This window comes from Staurois parvus, unplaced genomic scaffold (assembly GCF_062004578.1).
Source record: "Staurois parvus isolate SC_StPar_1 unplaced genomic scaffold, SC_StPar_1.0 ptg001115l, whole genome shotgun sequence".
NCBI lineage: Eukaryota > Metazoa > Chordata > Amphibia > Anura > Ranidae > Staurois > Staurois parvus.
This window is the reverse complement of record NW_028318911.1, coordinates 52,436-74,280: the sequence shown is the minus strand read 5'-3', so window position 1 is coordinate 74,280 and position 21,845 is coordinate 52,436. Positions and strand designations below refer to the sequence as shown.

Below are 21,845 nucleotides of genomic sequence, written 5' to 3'. Positions count from 1 at the left end.
GGTCTATCTATACAACTTCGCAAGAGACCAGATCAAGGAACGGAAATTCCTTCCATCTTGGAAAGGTCCGTTCTCTATCATTGATAAAATATCTCCGGTCGCATATAAATTGCAGGTGACACGGTATGGTGAAATCAGTGATAGATGGGTGCACATCAACCAATTACGTGCTTGCCATCCGAAGTCTCAATTGCAGTTGTTGGAAGACTAAACCCACCAATTCCTATCTGGAGATATTGAGATCATTCTTAAACTTCCTTTAAACATATAATTCATATTTTGCCTTACAGGATCCGGTAATATAATTTTATGTTATCCATTACTCAAACTGTTCATTTTAATAATTTAGAAAGGAAGGCCCAGACAATGACCAGACCGGCGATCGGAGGTGTCAATGACCAGACCCTAGAAGGAAGCTATAATGTCCTGTGGGAAAGACCAGATGCCAGAGATCGATCCGGAGACGATAACCTGATGTCCCAGGCCACCAAGGGCCAGTCCAGAGGAAAGACCCGCCTAGGAGACCGTCTAAGAGACCTGTCGTGCGGAGGACCCATGGACCCCAAGGTGGATGTGTCAGGCCAGGCCGGCCTCATCACAAGACCAGGATCGTCATCGGAAGTGTCCATCTAAAGACGCCGAGTCAAGTTGAGGAACAACCAGCATGACCGCTATCATTTTATTATCGGAAATTTTTTTTTTATTATTTCATTCCCTTCACCGGAGAAGACGAACAATCACTCTAGCCAAAAGCCTCACTCATGTTTTTCGATACAGACACCCCTATACACGTGCCTGTACCCCAAAAACAAAGGGGGATTTTGTTGTGGGCTTTTGGAATCATGTCAAAAATATGACTTTTATCAAGACATAATGTTATATAGCCAACAGCTCAGCAGAACCGGATGTTAAGAGTTAATTTTGTCTTGGTTAAACCTTCAAGAATTCTAGTTAAAGAACTGAAGAGAACAGGGAATTAAGACTTTTCCAAGACAATGGGATTGTTTAAACTGTCAACAAGGGCTATTTGTATATGGAAGTGAGAAGAATGCATCTACAGAAAGTCAAACACATAGGACTCTGACTTGTAAACATTTCAACAATAATGAGACGGGAACTCAACTGTTTGGAAGCTTAACCAAAACCTGTAGAGTGTGATGAACCAACAAACCTCTGAAACTATTACTATCTACTATTGTTCACCAAGGGTGAAAGCATTAACAATTGTTTACCATGAGTCCGATACAAGGGCTAGGCAAACAGAGATTTTTTTCCTATACAGAGGAAATGTTGATGCTGAAACCAAGGGGTGAAATTCAGGACATTTAAGTTTAAAAGTTCACTGTATATCATTACAAAAATGTACTACAAAAACAGATTATAAATAAGATGTCATAGACTTTAAACACCACCAAATACTCAGCAATGGGAACTATATATCACTAACTTGAGTATTGAGATGATGGGAAGTAAGATGTATTATAAACTAGCATTAGTTACATGTCTTATCAGGAAACAAACAGGATGATACTTCAAGGAGGAATAACCGAATATACACCTATATTCCATGGTCCCTATTTAGAATAATATAGGTATCACTGCTATATCTGGATAGAGCCGTATATTTTATTCCTGAAATTACCTGAAGATTCCACCCAAGGTATGAGTCATCTCAAATACTCACATTGTTCTGTGATACATGACCGCCACCTGGCGGGCAGGTGAGAAATAGCTTATGTACACACATTTCTCAACTAGCCAATCAGGAAGCCTGGTGGGGAGGTATCTTAGAACAATGGACTAGTGGATATAAAAAGCCCATGTGCTGTAACATAAAAAAACCTCATGAAAAAGAAGAACCCTCATAAGACCTCATGGAAAGACCTGACATCTGAAGAAGATCTCTGCTGAAATAACTACTCTTCCATCTTTTCAAACTTCCTAAAACTTTAAACCTCTAAACTTATAACTTCCTACATTCTCCTCTATTGAATCTCTCACTTGCCTATATATCCGTCTAAAGGCGTTCCACTGCCAGCTAAATCCACGGGAGAGCTGCCTAGTCTGACGTCCGGGTGTGGTGAGATGTTTATTTGATTTTGTATTAATTACTTTCTCTGTTGTGTAGAATCATAAAATTACCTTAGTGTATTACAACAATATTGGATAGTTAGATATATGTAGTCAGATACTGTGTTACTGTTAAAAAATTTGTTTATTGCCATATTATAAATTTTTCCATATTTCATAATTTATTGAATATTAATAACCAGAGTATCATATATCAAGGGCTTACTTCTTGCAAGCCTATGGCCACGGCATGTAAGAATATAACCTTTGAGATATTCGAAATTATTAATTATTAATAAATTTAATAAATATCATATCATTTAAATTTGTGATTGATGTAATTAGTTAGAGACATTATTAGTGTGTCTTACATTGGTAGGATATATTTTTGATTGTGTGTACCAATATTCATTTATCACCAGTCTTTTGTGTTTTGTGTTAATATATATATAATTTTTGTACATAAATAAATTTTTATATTTATCTATTATAAGGCAAATTTTGTGTGTATGGTACGAAATCATATTGGCTAAAAGAATTCAAGGTATAATAATAAGTGGTGATCAAATTATCAAGGTGTCCAAATTATTGGTTTACTAAATATTTGCCGTATTTTAACGGCTGGAGGCACTGTAATATTTCATCTAAGGGAAAGGGACACGCCCTTTATAAATAATATATATCCTTACATAAACCACCACAACATCACCTATATAAACTGATTGAACATACTATTCCAAAACCATGGCCATTAATGTGGAGTTGTCTTCCCTTTGTGGTCATAACATCCTCTGGCAAGGCTTTCCACAAGATTTTGGAGAATGTGGGAATTTGTGCCCATTAATCCAAAAGAACATTTGTGAGGTCAGGTACTGATGATAAATGAGAAGACCTGGCTCACCATTGGCATTCCAATTCGATCCAAAGGTGGTTAGTAGGGTTGAGCTTACGGCTCTGTTGCGGGACGCTTACGTTTTTTTCACAGCCAGCATGTCTTTGTGGAGCTGTGAGGTCAGGTACTGATGTTGGAAGAGATGACCCAGCACACAGGTATTTCTCCAATTTTTCCCAAAGGTGTTCAGCAGGGCTGCGCTCAAGTACAGGACATGAGTTTCTCCACACCTAACTGGCCAAACCATGTCTTTATGGAGCTGGATTTGTACACAGGGCCACAGTCCTACTGGAACAGAAAAAGGTCTCCACTAAACTTCTCACCACAAGGGTAGGAGAGCACAGTTGTCTACTATGTCTTAGTATGCTGTAGTATTACCAAAACCCTTCACTGGAAACATCTGAACTCAGCCATTTGGAGGGGATTCCACATACTTTTGGTCATATGGTGGGTTCCTTGCAATGGCAGAAGGGGCAGGTATGTACTTATAGAAGAAGATGGGGTCAAGGCCTGTGCATGGCTGGCCATCAAACATTATGTTTGTGTTCGACATGAACTCAAGCCTCCTGTCTTCCACTGGGGAGTGCTGACACAGCAAGGAGGGAGTGTTGGGGATGTTAAAAACACACCATGTTTACATTGGTTGGGCATTTGTGACCTTATACGGACACATATGTATAACTATGGGTGTCTGTCATAGTTATGGAGCTACGCTTTATCCAAAATACGTAGGCTGGAGAAAAGAAAGTGAGACAGTGAGACAAAAATACACAACGAAAACAGGTAAAACTTTCTTTATTTACAACTTTTAAATACAATTAACTTATACTTTACCGATATCACCCCCTCCTCCTACCACTCAATTTCACATCTTCAGCTACAAGCAAGCAGGGCCTGGAGGTCTACATACGGGAAGGTGGCCACTTGTGTGGACCTGAAGGTGTATTACAGGAAGCTGACCATTGTTGTGGACCTAAAAGTGTATTATGGGGTTCTGACCATGGTTGTGGGCCTTGAGATGTACTACGGGGTTCTGACCATGGTCGTGGGCCTTGAGATGTGCTACGGGGTTCTGACCATGGTCGTGGGCCTTGAGATGTGCTACGGGGTTCTGACCATGGTCGTGGGCCTTGAGATGTGCTACGGGGTTCTGACCATGGTCGTGGGCCTTGAGATGTGCTACGGGGTTCTGACCATGGTCGTGGGCCTTGAGATGTGCTACGGGGTTCTGACCATGGTCGTGGGCCTTGAGATGTGCTACGGGGTTCTGACCATGGTCGTGGGCCTTGAGATGTGCTACGGGGTTCTGACCATGGTCGTGGGCCTGGAGATGTGCTACGGGGTTCTGACCATGCTCGTGGGCCTTGAGATGTGCTACGGGGTTCTGACCATGCTCGTGGGCCTTGAGATGTGCTACGGGGTTCTGACCATGGTCGTGGGCCTTGAGATGTGCTACGGGGTTCTGACCATGGTCGTGGGCCTTGAGATGTGCTACGGGGTTCTGACCATGGTCGTGGGCCTTGAGATGTGCTACGGGGTTCTGACCATGGTCGTGGGCCTGGAGATGTGCTACGGGGTTCTGACCATGCTCGTGGGCCTGGAGATGTGCTACGGGGTTCTGACCATGCTCGTGGGCCTTGAGATGTGCTACGGGGTTCTGACCATGCTCGTGGGCCTTGAGATGTGCTACGGGGTTCTGACCATGCTCGTGGGCCTTGAGATGTGCTACGGGGTTCTGACCATGCTCGTGGGCCTTGAGATGTGCTACGGGGTTCTGACCATGGTCGTGGGCCTTGAGATGTGCTACGGGGTTCTGACCATGGTCGTGGGCCTTGAGATGTGCTACGGGGTTCTGACCATGGTCGTGGGCCTTGAGATGTGCTACGGGGTTCTGACCATGGTCGTGGGCCTTGAGATGTGCTACGGGGTTCTGACCATGGTCGTGGGCCTTGAGATGTGCTACGGGGTTCTGACCATGGTCGTGGGCCTGGAGATGTGCTACGGGGTTCTGACCATGGTCGTGGGCCTGGAGATGTGCTACGGGGTTCTGACCATGGTCGTGGGCCTTGAGATGTGCTACGGGGTTCTGACCATGCTCGTGGGCCTTGAGATGTGCTACGGGGTTCTGACCATGGTCGTGGGCCTTGAGATGTGCTACGGGGTTCTGACCATGGTCGTGGGCCTTGAGATGTGCTACGGGGTTCTGACCATGGTCGGGGGCCTTGAGATGTGCTACGGGGTTCTGACCATGGTCGGGGGCCTTGAGATGTATTACGGGGTTCTGACCATTGTTGGGGGCCTTGAGATGTACTTCGGGGGTTCTGACCATTGTTGGGGGGGGTCTTAAGGTGTATGATGGGAAGCTAACCATTGTTGTGAACCTTGAGATGTAATATAGGGAGCTGGCCATTGTTGTGGGCCTGGACATGCATTACAGAGTGCTGACCATTATTGTGGGCCTGGCGATATATTTGGGGTGCTGACCATTGTTGAGACCTCAAAATGCTCATTAGAGGTACAGTGGTCATTGGCTGTGAGTTAGTTACGATGGCTGTTTATATTTCCCCAGAATTTTTACTTTTCTAGTGCAGAAGTAGGCCTTGCACTCTCTGACATAAGTTAAACTTGCAAATTGTCTGGTACCATCTGATAAGGCTAGTCCACATTCTTCTACACACAAGGTCAGCTTCCAAAAGGACACCTCTGTGATCAAGAAATTGCTAGGCCCAACCTTAGAAATATTAAGACAGCTTACAAAATTGGAGGCCTCCATTGTGCCTAAGCAATGTCTCAGCTGTACAGGAAAATGATAGGCCTCAACGTAATAAACAGTAGGATAGTTTACAAAACGACGGCCTCCACTCTGCCTCAGTGATGTCTGGGAGGTACAGGATATAGTAGGCAACAACCTTAAAAAAAAAAAAAAAAAATTAAGACAGCACAGAAAATGGCCACCTCCTGTACTCTAGCGATGTCACTGGTGCACACAGGAAAGGTAGGCCATATTTTCATGAATACTAGGACAGCTTACAAAATGGCCAATGTTCCTCAGTGACGTCACTGGTGCACATGGAACCGAGGCCACACTCTCAAAAAAAAAAAATGGCCACTTCAACTGTACCTTGGTGACATCATTGGCTAGACATTGGCCTTACCTATAGGAGGCTGCCGCTCATGCAGAAAAGGCCAGCGTCTGGAAGAGTAGGCGCACACAGGATGGAGCACATCCATACCCTTCATAGACACAACTGCAAACGAACAGCCAGACACATTGGTGACCGCATTTCAATAGAACTTTATTGGACGTGAACACAGAAGCCCCTCATTTTGACATGTTTCACCCTGGCATAGGCTTTTTTTTTTGTAGAGATGAAACTTCCATCTCTATGAATAGGCTTGCCTATCCGAGGGTGAAATGGGAAGGTCCCAGGGGGAGCTTTTGTGTGCATGTCCAGAACAATAAAGTTCTATTGAAATGCTGTCATCATTGGCGTGTGGTCGATTCTTTGCAATCATGGCCTTACATTTATTGGTTCAGACTGACAGACGAAATGACCGACCCCTTGTGCATCTACATAGGGATCTTTGTAGGACACTAATGAACAGGCAGAAGAGAAAAGGTGGGGAGATATGTGGAACACATGAAAAGATGCCATATTTCCTCTCTCCATAGGATGATCGTACACAAAATGGTGGCAGGTCAGGGAAGAATGAGGCTGGATATCTGGCAAGTATCAGAACTCATTAGGGGCTCTTCTTTTTGCCCTGGCGACCTGACAAAATAAAAGACAACAGTTTGTGAAGAACAGTATGGCTTCCACTATGTCAACATTACCTAAGAAATTCGAGGCTATGTCCACGTTTTGCATCCATTGGCATCTTGTTACGTTACAAACTAAACATGGGTGTAACATAGCATAAAAAGTGGAGTGAAATGTTATTTTTCGCCCCACCAGTTAGGATATTATCTGCTAAGACAACGGTGAGTGTCATTGTGTAGGAACCTACAGTTGCAAGAAAAAGTATGTGAACCCCTTGGGATTACGTGGAGTTTTGCATGAATTGGGCATAAAATGTGCTCTGAATGTCATCTAAGTCACAACAATAGAAGAACACAGTCTGCTGAACATAATACTACACAAACATTAGATGCTGCCATGGTTTAATTGCACATAACATGTAAACATTCACAGTGCAGGGAGGAAAAAGTATGTGAGGCCCTAGCTTAATGACTTCTCCCAGAGCTAATTGGAGCCAGGAGTGAGCCAACCTTGACTCCAATCAGTGTGATGATATTGGATGTGTTGCTGACAGCTGTCCTGCCCTTAAAAAACACACGCCTGTTTTGGGTTTACTGGTTTCAAGAAGCACTGTCTGATGTGAACCATGCCTCGCAGAAAAGAGCTCTCAGAAGACCTATGATCAAGAATTGTTGACTTGCATGAGGCTGGAAAGGGTTACAAAAGTATCTCCAAAAGCCTTGATGTTCATGTGTCCACGGTAAGACAGACTGTCTACAAATGGAGAAAGTTTAGCACTGTTGCTACTCTCCCTAGGCGTGGTCGTCCTGTAAAAATGACTACAAGAGCACAGCGCAGAATGCTGCATGAGGTAAAGAAGAATCCCAGAGTGTCAGCTAAAGACCTACAGAAATCTCTGGCACATGCTAACATTTTTGTTGACACATCTACAATAAGGAAAACATTAAACAAGAATGGAGTACATGGGAGGACACCACGGAGGAAGCCATTGCTGTACAAAAAGAATATTGCAGCACGTTTAAAGTTTGCAAAAGAGCACCTGGATGTTCCACAGCACTACTGGCAGAATATACTGTGGACAGATGAAACCAAGATTGAGTTGTTTGGGAAGAACACACAACACTATGTGTGGAGAAACAAAGGCCCAGCACACCAACATCAAAACCTCATCCCCACTGTGAAACATGGCGGAGGGAGCATCATGGTTTGGGGCTGCTTTGCTGCCTCAGGGCCTGGACGGATTGTTGTCATTGATGGGAAAATGAATTCCAGAGTTTATCAAGACATTTTGCAGGAAAACGTACGACCATCTGTCCGCCAACTGAAGCTCCGCAGAGGATGGGTGATGCAACAGGACAATGACCCAAAGCATACAAGTAATTCAACAAAACAATGGCTGCAACAGCACAGAATACGCCTTCTGGAGTGGCCCAGTCAGAGTCCTGACCTCAACCCCATTGAAATGCTGTGGCATGACCTTAAGAGAGCGATTCACACCAGACATCCCAAGAATATTGCTACACTGAAACAGTTTTGTGAAGAGGAGTGGTCCAAAATGACTCCAGATCATTGTGCAGGTCTGATCTGCAACTACAGGAAACGTTTGGTTGAGGTTATTGCTGCCAAAGGAGGGTCAACCAGTTATTAAGTCCAAAGGTTCACATACTTTTTCCTCCCTGCACTGTGAATGTTTACATGTTATGTGCAATTAAACCATGGCAATATCTAACGTTTGTGTAGTATTATGTTCAGCAGACTGTGTTCTTCTATTGTTGTGACTTAGATGACGTTCAGAGCACATTTCATGCCCAATTCATGCAAAACTCCACGTAATCCCAAGGGGGTCACATACTTTTTCTTGCAACTGTATACTCCCCCAACAGGACTCCATACTTGGGTGGAGTGGTAAAGGGCTTGACGCTCCTTGGGTCTTCTCTGCTGTTTGATGGGATACTTACGGAGCTCCAGGTTTCTGGTGATTGCCGATGATACCCGTGCCCTTGGTCCCTGCCTTGTAAAATGGTACCCAAATCGAATAATAGAAGGACAGTTTTCAATCATAGAGGCCATCTCCATCTCTACCGTGTCTCCGAGGTTCTGATGCTGCAAGGGGAACAAGAGTCAATGATTCAGTCACCATAAATTCAGTCTTTGGCCACTAAGCATATACCCATTGTCAGGGGCGGACTGACAACTCATGAGGGCCCCCGGGCAATAGGGGATCATGGGGCCCTTGTGTCCTTGCCCAAACTTAATAAAGCCTATGAAAAAGGTACCACGGGTATCTCATGGGGCCCCCTACTGACCCCGGGCATTGCCAGAGTTTCCAAATGGTCAGTCCGCCCCTGCCCATGGTGAAACTACAAGAACCTGCTGTCAGATTTTCAGGCAGGGTCCCGACCTGTGTGGCAGAGCTACTACTTGCTTTGTATTAACACCGAAACCCAGGAAATAGGTGTACCTGCACAGCGCTTGTTAAATACGTATATATACAACCATTGATACATTGTAGTTCGCTTCTGCTTTCAGAGTAATTGCAATGTATCTTTTTCTTTACACAAGACTATAACCAAACTTTATCAAGCCAAAACTTTTCTTTTTCATTTTGCATAGAGTAGGGAAGAGCTAAAACCCAATCTTTTTTTTTTTGGTTATGTGGCCAATCCCTTCCTAGATAGTTGTTGTAAAAGGAGATAAGCTTTTATACCTCAACCTTTCAACATCCCTCGTCAAATGACTTCTAGAGCCCTTAAGTAAAACAAACACATGCCAAGTGGGCATATAATAACTTACCTGATTATCCACCTTCAGTTCAGTCAACGTAGAGTTGTGTTTCATGGCCAGAATGACGGCCAGCATCCCCGCACTGGAGATAAAATTTGACTCGATATTCAGACTCTCCAAAGTCTTATTTCCCTTCAACATTTCAGCTACAGCCTGCAAAATAGAAAATATTTAGCCACAATTAGAGGACAGTGTGATTGTTTCTGGGGAGCTATGTCAAAGGCGGTGACATACTAAGTACACACAACACAACTGGAGGGCCTTCACCTTCAGAACGTTCATGAGGAACATGCAACACACTGCCCACAATACAACTGGAGAGCCTACGCCTTCAGAATGTTCATGATGAAAATGTACCATCAATCGTACTCTACGCTATCTACAAAATAACTTGAGTCTACATACATTTGGAGCGTTCAGGGGAACATCTCCTATCAAACATGGTGACATACTATCTACCCACAACACAACTGGAGAGCCTACGCCTTCAGAACGTTCATGGTGAAAATGTACCATCAATCGTTGTCTACACTATCTACAAAATAACTTGAGTCTACACATTTGGAGCGTTCAGGGGAACATCTCCCATCAAACATGGTGACATACTATCTACCCACAACACAACTGGAGAGCCTACGCCTTCAGAACGTTCATGGTGAAAATGTACCATCAATCGTTGTCTACACTATCTACAAAATAACTTGAGTCTACACATTTGGAGCGTTCAGGGGAACATCTCCCATCAAACATGGTGACATACTATCTACCCACAACACAACTGGAGAGCCTACGCCTTCAGAACGTTCATGGTGAAAATATACCATCAATCGTTGTCTACACTATCTACAAAATAACTTGAGTCTACACATTCGGAGCGTTCAGGGGAACATGTCTCATCAAACATGGTGACATACTATCTACCCACAACACAACCGGACAGCCTACACCTTCTATCATTCGGAGGAATATGTCCCAACAAATGGTGTGATCATATTAAATACTCCCAACACAACTGGAGAGCTAACGCCTTCAGGAGGAACATATTCCATCAAAGGTGGTGATATATTAACTGCCCACAACACAAATAGAGAGCCTGCACCTTCAGAACATTCATGGTGAGCATTTCCCCTCAAATGTAGTGATACAATAACTATCCACAGCATAACTGGAGAGTCTACACATTCAGGGCAACATGTCCCATTAAACATGGTAATATACTGTCTACCCCCAACACCACTGGAGAGCCTGACCATGCAGGGTGAACATTTCCCAACAAATGTGGTGACTGTACTAAATACTCCCAACACAACTGGAGACCCTACTCCTTCAGAACTTTTCGGAGGAACGTGTCCCATCAAAGGTGGTGCCATACTAACTGCCTACAATACAACTGGATAGCCTGCACCTTCAGAAAATTCGGGGTGAATAAGTCCCATCAAACATAGTGACATACTTATTATCCACAACACAACTGGAAAAGCTACACTTTAAGAACATTCAGGTAGAACATGCCCCACCAAATGTGGTGACATGCTAACTATCCACGACACAACTGGTGAACCTAGTTTCAGAACATTCAGGTAGAACATGTCCCATCAAATGTATTGGGTGTGGTTATATGTCACCATATTTGATGGGACAAGTTCTACCTGAATGTTCTGAAAGTGTAGGTTCACCAGTTGTGTTGGGAGTAGTTAGTACGGTAACCACATTTGTTGGAAAATGTTCTCCCTGAAAGGTCAGAAGGTGTAGGCTCTCCAATGGTGTTTGGGGTAGACAGTATGTTACCCTGAATGTGTAGGCTCCCCAGTTGTATTGGGTGTGGTTAGTATGTCACCACAACTGGAGAGCCTACACCTGATCATTCAGGGGGAATATGTCCCATCAAATGTGATTCAGGCTAACCCTTCACAACACCGCTAGAAGACCTGGTCTGCAGTCAGTGCTTCAACTCATCCAAAAGGTGTTCTGTAGAGTTGAGGTGCAGGACACTCGAGTACCTCCAGACCAAACTGGTCAAACCACATCCTATGGAGCTGGCCACCATTTGTGAAGTCAGGTGCTGATGTTGGATGAGAAAACCTGATTCATAACTGCCATTCCAGCTCACTCAAAAGGTGTTCAGTAGGGTTGAGGCCAGGGCTGTGTGCAGGACACTCGAGTTCCTTCACACCAAACTGGTCAAACCATGTCTTTGGTCACTCTTTCCTCTTATCAGCCCAAGCCTTGTTAGAACATGGGCACTGCAGCACAACTGACTGACTACTTGTGCTGCTTCCCCCTCCCGGTCCGAGCGCTTCTTCCCCCTCCCGGTCCGAGCGCTTCTTCCTCTTTCCGGTCCGAGCGCGGCTTCCCCCTCCCGGTCCGAGCGCTTCTTCCCCCGCCCGGTCCGAGCGCTTCTTCCCCCTCCCGGTCCGAGCGCTTCTTCCCCCTCCCGGTCCGAGCGCTTCTTCCCCCCCCCCCCCCCCCCCCCGGTCCGAGCGCTTCTTCCCCCTCCCGGTCCGAGCGCTTCTTCCCCCTCCCGGTCCGAGCGCTTCTTCCCCCCCCCCGGTCCGAGCGCTTCTTCCCCCTCCCAGATCTGCATTCATTTTGTAAACCCATAATAGGGACTTAGTGTTCTCTGACAAAAAAAAAACAAAAACAAATAATTGCTTTCCTAATATATTAAATTCTGAAAAATGAATAATTTTTGTTTATATGAGCACAGAATTCATTTGGCTGCAACAAAGTGCGCTAACCGCGACTGCCTGGGGTACTATGCCGCCGGAACACTCCGCCATCTGCTTCCCGGCACTCGGAAAATGACGTTCAGAAACCGGGAAACAACAAAACTTCCATTTTCCCTGTTCCACTTTTATAATTGAGCCCCGCTCATCCCGCTTTCCCCTCCAGCCCCTCATTAAAAAAAAAGCTGCTTATAAACAAAATGACATTTCATCTTTTTTTTTTTTTTTTTTTTTAGGGCACATTATTTGCTAATTTGCAGATGAAAGGTAATAAAAGTAATGGATTTAAAGTCCAGGGCCTGCAAAATGGCTTTTTAATTCAATTACTTTACATCTAGAGAGGAGAACGTAGTTAATGAACATCCATTACAGACAAGCAATTTACCATCAGATGGATGGAACGTGTAGGGGACGGCCGCGTATTGACGTCTCTCCGAAGCGCTGTCTTCTTTTATGCACTTGATGATCTATCAGGTGCGCTTTGAGTGCTCCAGCTCTGTGCTGCCATCTAGTGTCTGATTGTTAAAATAGCAGCTTGAATAAAATACAGGATATTGCCAAAAGTATTGGTTGGCCGTCCTTTCCAGGCACATGACCTTTAATGGCCTCCCAGTCTTAGTCCGTAGGGTTCAATATTGAGTTGGCCCCGCCCTTTCCACACACATGACCTTTAATGGCCTCCCAGTCTTAGTCTGTAGGGTTCAATATTGAGTTGGCCCCGCCCTTTCCACGCACATGACCTTTAATGGCCTCCCAGTCTTAGTCCGTAGGGTTCAATATTGAGTTGGCCCCGCCCTTTCCACGCACATGACCTTTAATGGCCTCCCAGTCTTAGTCCGTAGGGTTCAATATTGAGTTGGCCCCGCCCTTTCCACACACATGACCTTTAATGGCCTCCCAGTCTTAGTCTGTAGGGTTCAATATTGAGTTGGCCCCGCCCTTTCCACACACATGAACTTTAATGGCCCCCCAGACTTAGTCCGTAGGGTTCAATATTGAGTTGGCCCCGCCCTTTGCAGCTATAACAGCTTCAACTCTTCTGGGAAGGCCGTCCACAAGGTTTAGGAGGGTGTCTATGGGAAGGTTGGACCATTCTTCCAGAAGCACATTTGTCAGGTCAGGCACTGATGTCGGGGGAGGAGGCCTGGCTCACAGTCTCCGCTCTAATTCATCCCAAAGGTGTTCTATGGGGTTGAGGTCAGGACTCTGTGCAGGCCAGTCAAGTTCCTCCACCCCAAACTGGCTCCTCCATGTCTTTATGGACCTTGCTTTGTGCACTGGTGTGCAGTCATGTTGGAACAGGAAGGGGCCATCCCCAAACTCTTCCCACAAAGTTGGGAGCATGAAAATGTCCAAAATGTCACCTTAAGAGTTCCCTTCACTGGAACTAGGGGGCCAAGCCCAACCCCTGAAAAACAGCCCCACACCATAATCCCCCCTCTACCAAACTTTACACTTGGCACAATGCAGTCAGGCAAGTACCGTCCTGGCCACTGCCAAACCCAGACACATCCATCAGATTGCCAGACAGAGAAGTGTGATTGGTCACTCCAGAGAACACATCTCCACTGCTCTAGAGTCCAGTGGCGGCGTGCTTTACACCACGGCATCCGACGCTTTGCATTGCACTTGGTGATGGAAGGCTTGGATGCAGCTGCTCGGCCATGGAAACCCATTCCATGAAGCTCTCTATGCACTGTTGTTGGGCTCATCTGAAGGCCACACCAAGTTTGGAGGTCTTTAGCTATTGACTCTGCAGACAGTTGGCGACTTCTGCGCACTGTGCGCTTCAGCATGCGCTGACCCCGCCCTGTCATGTGACGTGGCCTACCACTTGGTGGCTGAGTGGCTGTTGTTCCCAGTTGCTTCCACTTTGGTATAATCCCACTAACAGTTGAGCGTGGAATATTTAGTAGCCAGGAAATGTCACGGATGGACTTATTGCCCAGGTGGCCACCTATCACGGGACCACGCTTGGAGCCACTGAGCTCCTGAGAGCGACCCATTCTTTCACCAATGTTTGTAGAAGCAGTCTGCATGCCTAGGGGCTTGATTGTATACACCTGTGTCCATGGAGGGGATTGGAGCACCTGAATCACATGATTGGGAGGGGATTGGAACACCTGAATCACATGATATGGAGGGGATTGGAACACCTGAATCACATGATTGGGAGGGCGGGGCCAATACTTTTGGCAATACAATGTAGAATAAACCTGAACTGGATGATAGTTGGTTTGCTTTGAGCACAGAATTTTAACTACAATTGACATCACCATTTTTATCCTGTTTTGTATCTCAGGGCTGCTGTTCTTCCGCAGCCTATTTCAGCCACTTCCTTTCTACATGCAACGTCGGCTGCACATCATTGCTCTTGTCCGGCTTTTGTGATAGTGATCCGCACATTGTATCTGGGTGCTGACGCTCCAACAGGAGCACATGTGAGAGGATGACAACTCAGGAGCACATACTGGGTCATGCGTGTCACCCTATAACAGGATGTGCTTAAACAAGTATTTTTATGGCAGGATCACCCAGTATTATTTTAATGAAAGCTGCAGCTTTTTAACCACTTCCTGTCCGTATATAAACAGCCAGATGGGAACAGTGCAGGGGCGGGTGGCCGTTTATAAACGTCCTCCCGGCTCCCTGCTTGTGCGCGATCCCTGGGAGGTCCTGATCATGTGATCACTGACTGGCCAATCAGTGATCACATGCAGAGTAGTAAGCAAGATGTCACTTCTGACATCATTGCTTACTACGTGTGAAATCTGTGAATGATCACAGAGATCACATGGCACAGGGCTATTCACAACAGCCTTGTACCATGTGACAAGCTGTGACCAATCACAGCTCTCACAGTATTTCTCAATGGCTGCAAGAATACAGCCAGAGAGGAGAAATGATTGCTTTTACAGCCTTTATGGATGTAAAAGCAATCCGTGTACAAAAAAAAACATCTTCATCACCCCCCACAAGTAGTACAGTAGCAAAAAAAATAAAAATCCCAGCGGTGAATAAATACCACCAAAATAAGCGTCCGGACCGGAAGGGGGGGGGGAACGTCCGGACCGGAAGGGGGGGGGGAACGTCCGGACCGGAAGGGGGTGAAAGTGTCTGGACTGGAAGGGGGGGAAAGTGTCCGGACTGGAAGGGGGGGAAAGTGTCCGGACTGGAAGGGGGGTGAAAGTGTCCGGACTGGAAGGGGGTGAAAGCGTCCGGACTGGAAGGGGGTGAAAGCGTCCGGACTGGAAGGGGGTGAAAGCGTCCGGACTGGAAGGGGGGGTGAAAGTGTCCGGACTGGAAGGGGGTGAAAGCGTCCGAACTGGAAGGGGGTGAAAGCGTCCGGACTGGAAGGGGGTGAAAGCGTCCGGACTGGAAGGGGGGGGGAAAGCGTCCGGACTGGAAGGGGGTGAAAGCGTCCGGACCGGAAGGGGGGGGGGGAAGCGTCCGGACTGGAAGTGGTCAAAGAAAAGAAATAACCTTGGTGATCCTTCTTCAAGCGCTTCCTGTTAGAGGAGGACAATGCTGTGTCCCCATCTCCCAGTTGTGCTCCTGCGTTGTCATCCTGTCACATAAATGGAGACTACAACTGGCCGACTCAACCTACATTTTGCAAGTGAGGTGCACTGTTGTCACCATCAGGAAACCCACCATGAGAAACTGCATGCAGCCATCGCAGGAGTTCATGTAGAGAGGAAGTGGCTGCAAATAGGCTGCAGAAGATCAGCAGAATGAGATGCAAGAAAGGATATATAAAAGGTAAAAAAAAAAAAATGGGGTAGAAGGTAGAAAATGTTAAGGAGAGATGGAACTTACGTAAGCCACGGGGTCGTTACTACGGGTGGCCACTAAACTCAGCCTCTTGACATGAGTGTTGCCTTTCATAGACTCACAGATATCCTTTAGTGTTGGGATGGGAATGTCCTGCAAGAGACGGTGACAACTGATTTACAATGATTGGTTCTGTCTGAAAAAAGGTCAACCCCCTCCCCACAACCACAATGATGTCATGACTTTTTTGCACACCAGCAAACCTCATACCTGGGGACACAGGATTTCATATTTCTCCTGAAGGTGGCAGTATAACCCGCATATCATAGACTATCCTGGGAATTCCATATTTCTCCTGAAGGTGGCAGTATAACCCGCATGTCAGACTATCCTAGGAATTCCATATTTCTCCTGAAGGTGGCAGTATAACCCACGTCATAGACTATCCTAGGAATTCCATATTTCTCCTGAAGGTGGCAGTATAACCTGCATGTCATAGACTATCCTAGATATTCCATATTTCTCCTGAGGGTGGCAGTATAACACACATGTCATAGACAATCCTAGGAATTCCATATTTCTCCTGAGGGTGGCTATCCTAGGAATTCCATATTTCTCCTGAAGGTGGCAGTATAACCTGCATGTCATAGACTATCCTAGGAATTCCATATTTCTCCTGAAGGTGGCAGTATAACCCGCATGTCAGACTATCCTAGATATTCCATATTTCTCCTGAGGGTGGCAGTATAACCCACATGTCATAGACCATCCTAGGAATTCCATATTTCTCCTGAAGGTGGCAGTATAACCCACGTCATAGACTATCCTAGGAATTCCATATTTCTCCTGAAGGTGGCAGTATAACCTGCATGTCATAGACTATCCTAGATATTCCATATTTCTCCTGAGGGTGGCAGTATAACACACATGTCATAGACAATCCTAGGAATTCCATATTTCTCCTGAGGGTGGCAGTATAACCCACATGTCATAGACCATCCTAGGAATTCCATATTCTCCTGAGGGTGGCAGTATAACCCACATGTCATAGACCATCCTAGGAATTCCATATTTCTCCTGAGGGTGGCAGTATAACCCACATGTCAGACTATCCTAGGAATTCCATATTTCTCCTGAAGGTGGCAGTATAACCCGCATGTCATAGACTATCCTAGGAATTCCATATTTCTCCTGAAGGTGGCAGTATAACCCGCATGTAATAGACTATCCTAGGAATTCTATATTTCTCCTGAAGGTGGCAATACCTTGATGTTATTCAGATTGACTTCCTCCAAGTCAGAGGCGTTGCTCTTGATCTTCTGCAGAGTTTCCTCCACATTGGTTGGGTTGGGTGGCTCATCAGGGACAGGCTTGTATTGGTCTGGCTTTACCACACCTAGAAAAGAAAATAAAATGGATATATCCTCTCCTAGGTACGGAGGTTGTCATGTGGTCATGTAGACCACTTCTTCATTAAAGGTTGCCTAGGTTGGTGTACACATCCTTCCACTCTTCTATGTACTCACTGAGGCCAGAAATTTAGGGTAACACGTTGACCTCATCTTGGGTGGTGCCATACTGGTTTTCATCTGGTTTGGTCTGGTTGGTCGTCCTGGACCTTCCAACAACAGGCAACCTGAATGAAATGGTTTTGACAAAGGGGCAGCATGGTACTTACTGTTGATGCCCTCCGTATTGGTGATGATTCCAGAAGTAATGGCGTCATAGTATTGCTTATTACTCATCAATGTGTACATCCCCAAGATGGCTGAAAGAGACAAAAAAATCAATATTGGTCAGTTAAGGACGGGAGCTAGAGAAGACGTACTATACTGTGTTCCTGGCTACTAAATATTCCACGGTCACCTGTTAGTGGGATTATAACAAAGTGGAAGCCACTGGGAACAACAGCAACTCAGCCACCAAGTGGTAGGCCACGTCACATGACAGGGCGGGGTCAGCGCATGCTGAAGCGCACAGTGTGCAGAAGTCGCCAACTGTCTGCTGAGTCAATAGCTAAAGACCTCCAAACTTGGTGTGGCCTTCAGATGAGCCCAACAACAGTGCATAGAGAGCTTCATGGAATGGGTTTCCATGGCTGAGAAGCTGCATCCAAGCCTTCCATCACCAAGTGCAATGCAAAGCGTCGGATGCCGTGGTGTAAAGCATGCTGCCACTGGACTCCAGAGCAGTGGAGATGTGTTCTCTGGAGTGACCGATCACGCTTCTCCGTCTGGCAATCCGATGGACGTGTCTGTGTTTGGCCGTGGCCAGGAGAACGGTACTTGCCTGACTGCATTGTGCCAAGTGTAGAGTTTGGTGGAGGGGGGATTATGGTGTGGGGTTGTTCTTCATGGGTTGGGCTTGGCCCCCTAGTTCCAGTGAAGGGAACTCTAAAGGCGACATTTTGGACAATTTCATGCAGAGTGTGGGGATGTCCCCTTCCTGTTCCAAAATGACTGCACACCAATGCACAAAGCAAGGTCCATAAAGACAAGGAGGAGCCAGTTTGTGGTGGAGGAACTTGACTGGCCTGCTTCTGGAAGAATGGTCCAACCTTCCCATAGACACCCTCCTAAACCTTGTGGACGGCCTTCCCAGAAGAGTTGAAGCTGTTATAGCTGCAAAGGGCGGGGCCAACACAATATTGAACCCTACAGACTAAGACTGGGGTGCCATTAAAGGTCATGTGTGTGGAAAGGCCGGCCGACCAATACTTGGGGCAATATAGTCTATATTCAGGGCTTACACCGTACACACTGCAGTGATCATGCCTGTCCAGTAGGGGTCACACAGCTTGCACAATAAAGTCCTATCTCAGCATGTGGAGGGTAAGGGGATCTGACCCTCTCAGATTCCAAATATAACAGCTGAACGGTCCCTGCGTCTTACAGATCTGTTGAGGGTGTGGGGGGGGGGGGGATTGGACAGACTCGGGTGGGAATAAGGTGTGAAGTCTGTACTGTACTGCGGATCCCCCGGGTGCTGATTGCTTTGCTCCAATGCCGGGGCCTCACTTCCATTTTAAATGGGAGAATACGAAAATAAAATGCAAACGATTTGCTACGTGTTAAAGAGAACCTGTGCTCAAATGTTAACATAAAGCTCTGTTAAAAAAAAAAAAAAAAAAAAAAAAAAAAAAAAGGTCAAGGCTGTACCATGCCTGGAGAAAATGCTGCTCCAGGCTCCTTTCAGTGTTACTGAAATCTGGGAAGGTCTAGGCACCGAGTCAGATGAGGAGAAGGATCATTACGGCTCGTCCTCCCCTTCCGCATGGGAATAAGTGCTTTTAAATGTGAGCAGCACCCGTGTGAGCTTGGAGCAGCATTTTCTCCAGGAATTTTTTTTTTTTCCAATCTATTTTTTGAAAAAAGCTTCATATTTACAACACTAAGGGCTCGCTGATGGCTTGCACCATCTCAACTCGTTCATTAAAGTATATGTCCAGCCAAATTTATATAAATCCTGATGGGCACGTTCAATAATTCACACTTGGGGCAACCCGTGCCGCCCCTCTGAAAAGCGATCTACAGTGATTCAGAGGACGACAAAAAGGAGTCTGGGCGGTGATAGGTTGCCTCTTCACTGCCTGCTTTAACCCTGAAAAGCCCACACCTCTGAGATGCTGCGGTGCAACCACAACATTGTAGCGCAGCCACGACGTCATGGCGCAACAGCAACGTCACGGCGCAACAGCGATGTTGTGGCGCAACCACGACGTCATTGCGCAACTCCATTCTATCGAATAGGTAGCATTGTGTGGCAGTACTGCCCCTCAAACGTACCATGGAGTACCACCCCGTCCACCTGCCGTTGACACTTAAGTTGGGGGCGGTAAATCTGCAGTTCAACCAGCTATTTATGTTTGAACGAGGGTGAGGCACCCCCACCCCATCTTTACTTGCATCTTCATTCAGAATTTTGTGATCTTCTGAATGTTGCATGGCTCCGCCCACAGAGCTGTGTCAAGTTTGAGAGAATTCCGGTACGTCCCTCCTGCCGCACCGGCGATCGCTCCTCCCTCTTCCCGCTCCGTGGTTTAGGAAGCACTTCCTCCAGAAGGTCTGTAACTGCCTACAGCCCCGAGGCTGGTGTAACGGACTTTATACAGCGCCCGACCGTGGGTGCAATGCTCTGCGGGCAGAAGTGAACAAATGCACATAGATGATGAGATCCTTGTTGCTGCGTTTACTACTTTTTGCGTGGGGTGGAGTGATCCTTTAAATGGCCAGGCCGGCTTGTAGCACTCTAGTAGCGGGGTTTCAGAGGCCCTTTTCTGTCTCTGACATCAGCTTGTTGACTGCCGAGATCTGATATCCTTCTCCCCCGTGCGGGGTCAAGTCTCTGGGAGACGGGCATACCTCCTCCACTTTTTGCACGGGGTGGAGTGATCCTTTAAATTGCCAGGCCGGCTTGTAGCTCTCTAGTAGCGGGGTGTCAGAGGCCCTTTTCTGTCTCTGTGCCTCATAGTGACGTCAGCTTGTTGACTGCAGAGATCTGATACCCTTCTCCTCCGTGCGGGGTCAAGTCTCCGGGAGACGGACATACCTCCTCCACGAAGTCACATCAGACCTTCCAAAACAGATCAGCTCGCCGCTTCGATCGCACTGAGTCACCGCCGCCACCTCGCGCTCTTAAAGGAGATGTCGACCCCAAACTGAATGACATTCAGCATGCCGTGTGCCCTGCACATCCTCAACAGTTGTTGGGTTTTCTCTTCTTTTTCATCCTTCATTCTATCTCAGAGCTGCTGATCTTTTGCTGCCCATCTGCACCCACTTCCTGTCCACGTGCACTCCAGCGGTGGCTGCATGGCATTTCTCAGGGCGGTCGACCATCTGCACCCATTTCCTGTCCACGTGCACTCCAGCGGTGGCTGCATGGCATTTCTCAGGGCGGCCGACCATCTGCACCCATTTCCTGTCCACGTGCACTCCAGCGGTGGCTGCATGGCATTTCTCAGGGCGGCCGACCATCTGCACCCACTTCCTGTCCACGTGCACTCCAGCGATGGCTGTATGGCATTTCTCAGGGCGGCCGACCATCTGCACCCACTTCCTGTCCACGTGCACTCCAGCGATGGCTGCATGGCATTTCTCAGGGCGGCAGCCTGTTACGGGAGTGACTTTTGGGGGTGGGGGGACCCCTGTCTCGGCTCCTCATGTTCCTCTTATGTGTAAGGCACCCTGTGCCTGTTAGGGTACATGGTGAAATGTTTGTGTATTGGTGTGGGGGTTGTCCATTGTTCACTGTCATGTGGTTGTTCTATTGTGTGTCTTGGTTTGGTGGGGGGTGTTACCAGCAGCCCTTCCCCCTGATGGGACGGCCTGCTGATGTGTTTCCTGTTCCTGGTTGTATTGCCCCGCCCTACGTATATATCTTGTGTTTGTGTTAAAATAAAGCAGTTGACTTCCTGTCTTAAAAGAAGCTGGTGCTGTCTATTTCCTGTATGGTCAGCGGTGGTGTCCGTGGATCTGTGTTCAGACAGGGAAGCGGGAGTCTAACGGAAATACCCTAGCGCAGTCCGGGTCCGGTTCCGTTACACCGCCCATCTGCACCCACTTCCTGTCTACGGGCACTCCAGCGATGACTGCATGGCATTTCTCAGGGCGGCCACCCATATACACCCACTTCCTGTCCACGTGTACTCCAGCGATGGCTGCATGGCCTTTCTCAGGGCGGCCACCCATATACACCCACTTCCTGTCCACGTGTACTCCAGCGATGGCTGCATGGCCTTTCTCAGGGCGGCCGCCCATATACACCCACTTCCTGTCCACGTGTACTCCAGCGATGGCTGCATGGCCTTTCTCAGCGCGGCCGCCCATCTGCACCTAC

At 46.9% G+C, this 21,845-nt stretch overlaps 1 protein-coding gene across 1 annotated transcript in view; it reads right to left on the bottom strand.

Moving 5' to 3' along the window:
- Positions 1–3,740: 3,740 nt before the first annotated feature.
- The window catches only part of TMOD4 (tropomodulin 4), a 51,312-nt gene continuing 33,207 nt past the window's right edge, over positions 3,741–21,845 (bottom strand). Inside the window, exons 5-10 of the mRNA XM_089658959.1 lie at positions 17,686–17,775; positions 17,273–17,403; positions 16,053–16,160; positions 9,517–9,660; positions 8,682–8,826; positions 3,741–6,735 (exon numbers count right to left, since the gene is read on the bottom strand). Of these exons, the coding sequence (XP_089515085.1) occupies positions 6,707–6,735; positions 8,682–8,826; positions 9,517–9,660; positions 16,053–16,160; positions 17,273–17,403; positions 17,686–17,775 (647 nt within the window). The 3' untranslated portion in view covers positions 3,741–6,706. The remainder of the gene's footprint in view (positions 6,736–8,681; positions 8,827–9,516; positions 9,661–16,052; positions 16,161–17,272; positions 17,404–17,685; positions 17,776–21,845) is intronic.